This window comes from Arachis duranensis, chromosome 8 (genome assembly GCF_000817695.3).
Source record: "Arachis duranensis cultivar V14167 chromosome 8, aradu.V14167.gnm2.J7QH, whole genome shotgun sequence".
Taxonomy (NCBI): Eukaryota; Viridiplantae; Streptophyta; class Magnoliopsida; order Fabales; family Fabaceae; genus Arachis; species Arachis duranensis.
The window spans coordinates 49,619,167-49,630,604 of NC_029779.3; the positions used below are offsets into that span (position 1 = coordinate 49,619,167).

The window sequence follows — 11,438 nt, forward strand, 5'->3', positions numbered from 1 at the left end:
ATGCATGGGCCACAAGAGTGATGAAAGTAAAGAGAAAAATGTCAGAGGTGGGGAGAAATTAAACCATAAACCCAAGTTGGAGTGGAGAGGTTATAAAAGAAGATCTAGAAAGGGAAATGTGATCCATACCTCAGCGTGACCCTTTCCCTTTTATTTTGCCTTTTGCTTTTCTTTCTTTAACCCTATATAAATATTACCCCAATACATATATACTTTGTACCATTTTTTTTAACTGCTAAAGGTGGCATTATTAGTTTATAGTAAGGTGTATTTAATTAGTAAACAGTTAAACTATCAAAAATAACAATCACAAGCTCATTCTTATAATATAAATAATTCTAAACAATACAAGAAACAAATAATTTCAATGATTTAAAAAGCATGACAAAAAATATAATATTTTTTTATAACAGCAAAGAACTTTTATATTTAATTAGTAAATAACTTGTGAATTTGGATAACTATTTAGAAAGTATATGTAAAAATTTAGAAAAAAAATTGATCTTTAGATTTTTTCATTTTCTAAAAAAATTTGGTTGTTCACAGAATAAAAATCGAAAAATAATTATTTAACTTAAAATCATTAAATTTTAGATATGAAAAAAATATTTTTCTATTAATACTTACAAAAATTAAATTAAAATATTTTTTGAGAATATATATATTTTATCTGATTATTTTTGTTACATTCTTAAAATTCTTAAAAATTTATTCGTTGTCAATATTTTTTTTAAATTATTTTTGTTAATATAGTAAAATTTGGTGTACGATTTTAGTAGTTTATTGTTTATAAAAAGAATGTATAAGATATGTCACGATCAAGATGCATGAGGCTACTGCAAAATAATTGTAAAGTGTTGTGGTGTTGTTTGATTCTCTAGGTGACATTACTATATATATTGTCTTGTTTAATTTGTGACATGCTTCTTTAGTTTGCATTGTGTACCCTTCTTCGCGTGCCAATCCCATGTCACCTTTTGGGTACATAACTTTAATCTTGTAAATATAATGGTTAAGATCAGAACATTAAAAGACGAAGAAAAATGAAAATGAAAATACAAGTTAATGATTATATTTTAATTTGTTATATCACTAACATAATTACAATGACAAAGTGTAGCTATTAATCTATATGTTAGGTGCTAGGGAAAGGGTGGTGTATGAAGTATGTACAGAAACATATTCAAATTTTAAATTCATGGTTAGTGAAAATAAAAACAACAACAACAACCATCCAATATGGCAATAAATATTCTTATATATAGTTAAGAAAGGGTGGTAATTCTTTTTTTTTCATTGTATTATAATGGAAAAATTGAGTATGAATTCCACTTTAAAGTAAAATAGTAATATTAAGAAAGCCAAAAAAAGTTAGAATTTATTTTATTTAATATTTATTAATTATACAAACATTTAAAAATGCTTTTATTACTGATTTTAGTCAAATTTACATGTATATATAATAATAATTGTAATATTGTTTTTGGTCAAACATATTTTGGTATTAAATGTGTATGTAAATAAAAAAGTGGGAGATAATGGGTGAGGTGGCACGCGGTTTTGCAAAATGGAGGTTCGGAGTTTTTAATTGAAGATCCGAAATGTAAAATAGCAATGGTGCTGCTGCCTCTGCCGCCATGCAAATTGTCCTTCCATTATTCTTCTATGTCTCCGCTGATTTCGCTAATAAAACAAATAGAAATGGTATTTATTTATTTATTTATTTGTTGCATAAATATGGAAATTAAAAGGTCTTGTAGGATTTTGATTTCATAAAAGGGGGTTCTCTCTTCTCTACCGCAATTGTAGCACGAGGCGCTATCAATTAAGTAAACACACAACAAAAAAAGTCTACATTCTTCTTCTTCTGACTGAACCAGAACTAGACCCGACCCGACCGGAATTCCTTATGGGATGCGTTAGCTCCAAGCAGGCGGTCTCCGTGACACCTGCGATCGACCACTCCGGGTCCTTCCGCCCCAATGCCGCCGACTTCTCCGACACCAACAACAAGAACAACGAGAGGACTGACTCGTCTGTTCTGACTCGGAGTGAGTTGGGCGAGTCAGGTAGGACCAGTTCTACTGCCTGCGAATCCCTCAGCTTCAGGCTCGGAAACCTCCACAAGTACGTCGAGGGAGAGCACATCGCCGCCGGTTGGCCTGCCTGGCTCAGTGCCGTCGCCGGCGAAGCCATCCACGGCTGGATTCCCCTCCGCGCCGACGCATTCGAGAAACTCGAGAAGGTCCACACATGATAACATACAAAACTGGCCTCAATTATGGTTTATTATCCTGAAATTTGAATGTTGAGTTTTTTTTTGGTGAATAGATTGGTCAGGGTACTTATAGCAGCGTGTTCAGGGCGAGGGAGCTTGAGACGGGGAAGATAGTGGCGTTAAAGAAGGTCCGGTTCGACAATTTCGAGCCGGAGAGTGTTCGGTTTATGGCGCGGGAGATAACCATTCTGAGGAGGCTTCATCATCCCAACATCATAAAGCTGCAGGGCTTGATCACTTCCAGGTTATCATGCAGCATATACCTTGTTTTTGAGTACATGGAGCATGACATCACGGGCCTCTTGTCAAGTCCTCAGGTCAAATTTACCGAACCACAGGTCTGCTTTTTCCTAATTGTCAATTTCTCATTGTAATTTCTTTGTAGCAGTGACAGAATCAGCTGCATTCTGCAGCAATTGATGATACTATGATGTGATTTACAAATGTGTAGCTAAGGTTTAGTAGTTACAGTTGTTTGACGGAGGAGGTTATTTTTGGTGTGCAGATTAAGTGCTATATGAAGCAGTTGTTGTCTGGTCTCCAGCATTGTCATTCCAGGGGTGTCATGCACCGGGATATCAAGGGATCCAATCTTCTGGTGAATAATGAAGGGATACTCAAGGTGGCTGATTTTGGATTGGCCAACTTCTCCAGTTCTGCCTACAGGCATCCCCTCACCAGTCGAGTTGTCACTTTGTGGTATCGGCCTCCGGAGCTTTTGCTGGGTTCAACGGATTATGGCCCTTCTGTTGATCTCTGGAGTGTTGGCTGCGTTTTCGCTGAGCTACTTGTTGGGAAACCTATACTTCAGGGGAGAACAGAGGTACCAAGCTCTTTCAAAATATGTGAATTCCCATTATATAATGATGATGTTACTAGAAGATGGAAAACTTAATAGAATGGATTCTTTGTTAAACTTAAAAGCTTACATCAGTTTTGCCATTCAGCCATTGTATAAAAAGATATAAAACGAAAACAACAACAACAATATGACAACCCCTCAACCCTCAAGGTAAGAATGCTTGAGTTTGTCTGATAAGATTCCTTTTAACATTTTGGACCTACTTTTACAAGTGCAAAGAAGTATTGCCAGCAAGGGGCTATAAAATTTCATCAGTTCACAAAGTTATAAATATTCTCTTTTGGCCTAAAGACCATTATTTTTTTTTATAAAAGTTACTTGATGGTTAGGTACTTTATTTATTTATTTATTTTTTTACCATAACTTCATGATATCTAGCAGCTTTGGTATTGGACATCTTTGGTATAAAGCTTGTTTGGTTGCATCATTGATCTCATTGATTGATGCTTATAAATAATGTAGGGCAATTAAAGAGAAATATTGGATTGGATCTGATCAAATATAAGTTGGGTCAGATGAATGCTGATCATATTAAGTTTAATAAAATGAGATGAATGCTAAGCATACTAAGTTTAATAAAATGAATCAACTATGATTGACAATTCCCAAGCTATGTTTCAACTGTTTTTCGAGAATCTTACACATTTGTCATTGTTACACATACAGGTTGAACAATTGCACAAAATCTTCAAGCTTTGTGGCTCCCCGCCTGATGAATACTGGAAAAAGACTAGACTTCCTCATGCAACTTTGTTTAAGCCACAACAAGCATATGATAGTTGCCTCCGACAGTCCTTTAAAGATTTGCCTTCTTCCAGTGTAAATCTGCTGCAAACTCTTCTTTCCGTTGAACCATACAAGCGTGGGACTGCCGCATCTGCTCTCTCATCAGAGGTAGCCTGATTTTATTTTTGTTGGAAATTCCTGGTTTATTGATTATCTGAACTTTTTTGTTTTATCTGCACACGTTATTTTTTTTTCCTGCTGTTAGTCCTAAATATAAAACTATTCATTATGCATCTACTGTGTTTATGACTAATTTTTGGAAAGATGATTTCAAATTCTTCTACTACTTTCAGTATTTCAAAACAAAACCTCATGCATGTGAGCCATCAAGCTTGCCGACGTACCCGCCTAGCAAGGAAATTGATGCAAAACACAGAGAGGAGTCAAGGTGAGAACTGATCACTGATCTTTACTATAGTTATTGGTAAACAATGGTTTAGTTGATCATATTTCCTCTAATGCTTCTGGATTATCTCTTATATGGAATACGAGAATATCTGCAAGTGCATTTCACTTGAGTCTGCTACAATGCTCGGATATCAGCAGATACATTGAACAAAGTTTATGCTTTGCGATTTCCATTCCCTTTGAGCATTATTTGTATATGTTTTAATAATGAAATCATATTGTGATGAACTTTCAGGAAAAAGGTCACTGGACGAGCTCGAGGAACTGAAAAAAGAAAGCCATCAAGAAAGGCCCTTGGATTCAATAAACTAACTCCAGCAGAGGTTTTTCTTGATTTCTTACGTCATTATGTTTCTTCTTAAAGGCGTGCACACTGATCGCAGGAAAGGTCTGGTAGTTAAATTAATTCTGACTTACCATTGCTATTATAGGATTTGGCAAGTCAAACTCAAGCTTCCCATAAGGTCAATGGTAGATCTGTTTCCATCCTTCAAGAACAAAAGGCTAACACAGGTGAGGAGGAACAAAAGCCAGCTAGTGGTAAACTTGAAGATGCTTCCCATATGAAGAATTCATCTCAAGAAGATATTCCCTTTTCTGGGCCATTACAAGTTTCATCATCAAGTGGCTTTGCATGGGCAAAAAGTCGTAAAGATGACGCTTCAATTCGATCCCACTGTCGAACTATTTCGAGAGGACATATTTTCAACCTGTCAGAAACTTCTACACTAAAATCAAGGAATAATTTGGATAACAGAAACCAGGAAAGTAAGGAGTCTTCTGGGAGGCGCACCAACTCTAGAGGCAGCGACCTACTTGACTTATCTAAGATATCAATGCAGAATCCGTGGAATAGGTTTGATCGCCCAGATTCATTTGATGCTTCCGATGAGTACCATTCGCAAGAACTATCTATGGCACTTTATCATAGAGAAGATTCAGCATCGAAGAGAAGTAATCTGGTAAGTTGCACTTTATCTATGTTATAAAACACGTGATATCACCTTTCAATTTTATGGTAGTTTCCCGCACTGTGCTTTGCCTTACTTGTATCAAACTCTTGAATGATGCGCCATTTTTATTTTATCCTTGCATAGACATTATTCTAATTTGATTTCATCCTTACAGAGTTTTCAGGATCAAGGAGAGAAGGTTGAATATTCCGGACCCCTTCTATCTCAGATGCACACAGTTGATGAGCTCTTAGAAAAACATGAGCGTCATATCCGACGCACAGTTCGAAGATCATGGTTTCAAAGAGGTATATAACTGCCTTTTTACCCTTGAAAGAAGCTACTGGTATAATTACTGCCATTTTTTTGTGCTTAGACTAGAAATCACAAAAAGAATATAAGCAAACTATACTATTCCAAAGCTAATAATTTGACTTGACATAAATGAAACCACTCTTAAGAAGAACTGAAGTGTGGCATTTCTTGATAATCTGTGATCCCTCGATTGCAGCTAAGAAGCATGGGAAGTAAATGCAAAGTTAGATATAAAGAAGGCAATCTCCAATCCTCCAACTGCACTGCTAAAAGCAGCAAACGAACAACAAAATCGTTCTAACTCGGAGTATTTAGCTCCATGATTTGTTACCAGGAAGCTGGGAGACTCAACAACTTGAGGAACATGGCACTTTCAAATCAACTTAAAACATCCGATTTTTGGTCATTTTATTCATTTAGTTTAGGTTATAGATGAAAATTTTCTGTATGATTTAAGTTCTTCTCCCTTCTTATAATTAGCCATTGTTAATTGTTATCTAATTTCAAGGCTTGTCTGGCATTTGTATATATTTCACTTGCCGTGACTGGCTTGAGGTTCTGTTGTAGCTATTTTTGGCTCCAAAATGAATCAGATATAGTAATTTCATTATCTGGGAACTCCTAGTGAGCAAGGATACATAATTCTACTAATATCCTAATGTATATTGGAAACTGCTGTTTTCTCATTTTTTTAGGATTGCCATTTTAGATGATTTAAATGAAAAAGTTGAAGATAACCAAAATTTCACGCGAAAGATTTAACTTGTAAGATCTTAACTAGCTTGAGCTTAAATTTGATATACATGCGGGATAAACTGCAACTCGATTGTCGATCTATTTCAGTAGCCAATAATGAAATAGGAATATTTTATAAATAATATATACCATTTAATCACTACATACTACAAAGTATATAGACGTATGTTTTTATAATAATGTGTGTTTCAGCTTTTGTATTTGGCTTTCGTCCTTCTTTTTTTTTTTTCCTTTTCAATATTATGTTTTTCATACCTATTGTGAGTCAATATTTTTTAATGATAATTATTAGTAAATACTATAATATAAATGAAAAAAATATACATTAAGGACCTTAGGGTTGAGAAGTCGAATATGTCTATTTTAATTTGTTATTGAACTTGGATTATGTCTTCTTCCCCAGTACTTCACACTATAATTGTAATTTGTGACTTTTACCAACTTCTATTATAGAGGGATATAATTTGGTGATAAACCCATGATTAGATTGTAGATACTCTTTATAGTTTCACCATGAAAGAAAGAAAGATTTATAGGCAATAATAAATATCAAGGTAGACGTCTGAAAAAGTCCAACATTTTAGTTATGTCTCCCTATCAGCAAACAAGGGCCACACGTTTTGTTGACTAAGTGATATGTCATCAATAAGATGCTTCATGCACAATGTGAAATTTGAACTCCCAACACTTATTTAAACAGACCAGTAAGTTAAATTGTTATTTAACGATTCTTAACTATCAACTTTATATTAAGATAATTACATACGAACTTTTATTATATTAGATGCATTGTGAAATATTTGTTAACATTCTTTTGTATATATATGCAGTTTTAATTTCTTATGTACAACTTTTTTGCGAAATAAAAGTATAGTTAGAAATATGAGGTGTTGTTTCTATTCAATTTATGGTAAGGGAAGCTATATTAGGAAGAAATTATTAATTACCACGATAGCTTGTAATGTTGACGAGGGTTAATTAGAAAATATAATGTCATGTGCAAGGGGTTGAGAATCATATGAATATATGGATAAAGTGATGGACATGTTTTGAAAGTGACGCGATGAATAAAGTGATTATTTGAATGGACGTGTTAGGTGTAAGTGATATAAGTAGAAACGTAATTATTTGTTGTAATACGATAATTATATAAGATAATTAAATATTTGATTGTATGGCACGTGGAAGGAAGGAGCAGGTGAGGTGGTATCTGGTATGCGCACCAGAAAACGGTTTCAGTTTGCATTGTGTTCCATGAATTCCTCTTTCACGTTTCCATGCATTTTTTTTGCATGTTCTCGTCCTCAGCTCGTCCTCTTCGTCTTCGTCGTCGTTGAAAATCATACATTAGGTCACACTTTCTTCTTCTTCTTCTTCTCTTCTTCTCTTCTTCTCACTCATATCATCATTATTCTCCTTTCTCACTACAACACTACCCTTCTTCAATTCCCTCCTCTATTATTCTAATTAATTATTATTTATCATCTCTCACCATTTCCATTAACCCCCCTTTTTTACTTACAAATGTATATATTTAAATTTCTCTAGAATTTGTTGGCAATAATTAATATAGTCACCTTCTTTTTGTACGGGGTTGATTAATTTGCATCATCGATATTGAGAAATTGGACAAGATTGGGCGATTCATTTGGAAAACGAGTCGTATAGAATGCCAGAGTATTGATTTTGGATTAAGGGATTGGAATTTTGATCGGTTTGGATCCCAGAGGGGAAGAAACAGCGCCATCCCATGGCGCTGTTCAAAAAGTTCTTCTACCGGAAGCCGCCGGATCGACTCCTTGAGATCTCCGAGAGGGTCTTTGGTACGCATGCATTCCCATTCTTACATTTTTCCAATTTCTTATTACGATGCATTTCCTTCTGATACGTTACGCTTGTTCTTGGTTAATTTTGGAACAATGCATATGTATGTGAATTTATATACGCACATGGTAATGTGGTAGTTATAGTTATTACAATGCAGAGCCTTATTGTTATAATGTGCTTCTAAGAATGGAATGGATTGGATTTTGTTGCATTCATTCCCTCTTCTGTTTGGGTCAGCTGGATATGGGGTTCTTCAGAGTGTGATAGATAGCATCTGGAATCGGATACTAATTAAGGGTTTAACCACTACTTTAGAGAACATATGATGATACATCAATCATTCATTGAATGATTCTTGCAGTCTTATAGTAGAGTTTGGAATGACAGTTTGCATGGTGGCTTTGTAGTTATAGATTTTGATAAAAGTCTTAAGGCTGTAATTTGCTGGATCTCGAGCATGATATTATTGGTTGTGGTTAAGCAATCCAACCCAATGAGAATTTATATGCTGGAATAGGGGATAGTCGTATATATCTTGAATAAATAGAATGGTTAGTCTATTTGTTACTGCATCTTGATATGAAATGTGTATTGTTCCTGTAACCACCATGTGCCAGCTTTTAATAGAAGGTTTTTTTTTTTCTTTTGCTGTAGTTTTGGAAGGCATTCTTTAAAGTGGAATATAGGTTTAAGACTTCAATGGAAATAAAATATTGAATGTGGATATTTGTTTCTTCTGGTCACCAACTACTTTATTGCCATAATATGTTACCACTGAACCTTCTCTCTCTTTTTTTCTTTGTTTCTTCCCCATGGTGGTGATAATTCTGGAAGATATGCTTTAAAGTTAAGACCATTACACATCAGCATGTTATCGAACTCAATTTATTTTTTCTTTGTGAGACTATTGTTCCTAGACAACTTATGCTCTAAGATAACTGCTTCAATTAAATTTTAGTAAACTAAAGAAGGTATTTGCCAGCTTGAATTAGTTTATCTGATATGCACTTAAGGTCTTTGGATTTTTAAGATTCTGGTTATAATGGAAATAGAACTCTTGTATTACATAGTGCAACATGTTACTTATATTTGTTATGTATTTTTTTTCAGTATTTGACTGTTGCTTCTCGGCGGATGTGTTGGAAGAAGAAGCATACAGAGATTATATAGGGAATATAGTAGCACAGCTAAAAAATCAATATTTTACAGATGCTTCAATCATGGTATTCAATTTCAGAGAACGGGAAACGCGGAGCCAGAAGATATCTCCAGTATGTTTCCAGAAGACAATTGGGTTCTGAGTGGCCTCCACAAGAAACACCCTTGCTTTTGGACTATTTGATCCTCAGAAACCTTCCATTGTTTGATGGTGGAGAAGGTTGCAGGCCTATTGTTCGTGTCTATGGTCCAGACCCTACAAGACCTGACAATAGTAGCTCTAAAATTCTTTTCCGAACTCCAGGTTCCCTCGTTCAACACTACCCGCAGGTGATGTAACATTATGTTATTCTTCAATTGATAAGAATTAATTCGATGTCATGTCTTCTAAGAAATTTTAACCACAGGCAGAATGTACGCTCGTGAAAATTGATATCCATTGTCGTGTTCAAGGGGATATTGTTCTTGAATGCATACATTTGAGTGAAGATTTAGTTGGGGAGGAAATGATGTTTAGAATAATGTTTCATACTGCATTTGTTCGCTCAAACACATTGATCTTGAGTCGTGACGATATTGATGTTGTGTGGGATTCAAAGGAGCAGTTCCCCAAGGACTTTAAAGCAGAGGTAATTTTACCTTTTATTTATTGTTACTACTTTTATGTTATGTCATCGTCATTAAAACCACACTCCGTATTTGCATCAGGTGCTTTTCTTGGACGCTTATGCTCTTGTACATAATCTATCCCCAATCAACGTAAGCCGAGATGTAAATGACAGTGAGAGTGATTCACCGGATGAGTTTTATGAAGTGGAAGAGATCTTTACGAATGCAATTGATGCACTTGAAGGTAGAGGAGAATTTGGCTCTCCTATGGTCCGTGATGATAGAAGTCATATAGACATTTGGAAAGATTCTTCAGATCCTCAAGCTTCTACTTCAGATGATGGGAGTCACCAACATATGGTCCGTGATGATAGAAGTCATATAGATATTGATCCTCAAGCCTTTACTTCAGATGATGGGAGTCACCAACATATGGTCCATGATGATAGAAGTCATATAGACATTTGGAAAGATTCTTCAGATCCTCAAGCCTTTACTTCAGATGATGGGAGTCACCAACAGGAGGTTGAAAGGGTACAATCCGATATTAATACAGTTAAAGACATTGCTGTTGCCTCTACTTCAGATGATGGGAGTCACCAACAGGAGGTTGAAAGGATAGAATCCAGTATTAATACAGTTAAAGATATTGATGTTGATGATGTCAAATACAAGTTTCAAGAAATAGCAGATTTGGATCCTCATGAGGTTAAAGATATTATTGTGGATGAGGTCGAGATTAAGTCGAATTCAATTGCAGACAAGATGGATTTAGAAGATGAGATAACAATTATAAACAAGAATTTTGATGAAAGGGAAGAAAAGCATGATCTTTCTATGTCACATTCTGATCATAAACTACATCCATCTACTGAAAAGAAGCATCATTCTCCCAAGTTAAAGATTAAACATCATGAACAACATAGTCACGAACAACATGGTGCTGAGACAAAACATCGCCACGAACAACATGGTGCCGAGGCAAAGCATAAACACGAACATAGTGTTGAGGCAAAGCATCAGCACGAACAACAGGGTGTTGAGGGAAGACGACATCATCAGGAACATAATGAACATCATGGTCACGAGGGAAAGCATGCAAAGGCAAGTGTAGCAGCTAAGTGGATTCCAAGTAACAAGGGTTCTTACCAGGATTCAATGCATGTATATTATCCAGCGTCAAGCCCCCATTACGTACCAATGAGTCCTCGAGGAAGGTCTCATAGTATTTCCCATCTTTCTGAGTTGAAAAGTCCTAAAGGGAGGAGCACTTCAAAATCTTTAGAACATATAGAACTTGATACTACCTCTCCATCATCATCCTCACCTTCACTTAAAGACCCACCTCTTGAGTCAACCACTCAAGAACCACACCTTAATTCAAATCCAATACTTCTGCCAGTACCTCCTCCACCCCCACCCCCACCCCCATCTAGTAGACTACCTACAACTCCTTCTCCCTCTCCCCCTCCGCCTCCACCTCTAC

General features: G+C 35.6%; 2 protein-coding genes across 2 annotated transcripts in view; both read left to right on the plus strand.

Moving 5' to 3' along the window:
• Positions 1-1,635: 1,635 nt before the first annotated feature.
• On the plus strand, positions 1,636-6,220 carry LOC107463592 (protein IMPAIRED IN BABA-INDUCED STERILITY 1). The gene is made up of 9 exons (XM_016082411.3): positions 1,636-2,245; positions 2,332-2,616; positions 2,784-3,101; positions 3,807-4,034; positions 4,220-4,314; positions 4,570-4,657; positions 4,766-5,296; positions 5,463-5,595; positions 5,799-6,220. The coding sequence occupies exons 1-9, from the start codon at positions 1,910-1,912 to the stop codon at positions 5,816-5,818; spliced, it is 2,034 nt and encodes a 677-aa protein (XP_015937897.1). The 5' UTR covers positions 1,636-1,909; the 3' UTR covers positions 5,819-6,220.
• A 1,888-nt stretch (positions 6,221-8,108) lies between these two features.
• LOC107463462 (formin-like protein 14) overlaps positions 8,109-11,438 on the plus strand; it is an 8,737-nt gene continuing 5,407 nt past the window's right edge. The window contains exons 1-4 of the mRNA XM_052253451.1: positions 8,109-8,181; positions 9,423-9,673; positions 9,751-9,972; positions 10,052-11,387. Of these exons, the coding sequence (XP_052109411.1) occupies positions 8,109-8,181; positions 9,423-9,673; positions 9,751-9,972; positions 10,052-11,387 (1,882 nt within the window). The remainder of the gene's footprint in view (positions 8,182-9,422; positions 9,674-9,750; positions 9,973-10,051; positions 11,388-11,438) is intronic.

Excerpts from the sequence above, each read along its gene's own strand:
- LOC107463592 (XM_016082411.3), top strand. The coding sequence starts at position 1,910 with ATGGGATGCGTTAGCTCCAAGCAGGCGGTCTCCGTGACACCTGCGATC. Across the intron at positions 4,035-4,219 it reads CATCTGCTCTCTCATCAGAG|TATTTCAAAACAAAACCTCA; the intron begins GTAGCCTGATTT and ends TACTACTTTCAG. Across the intron at positions 5,297-5,462 it reads CATCGAAGAGAAGTAATCTG|AGTTTTCAGGATCAAGGAGA; the intron begins GTAAGTTGCACT and ends TCATCCTTACAG.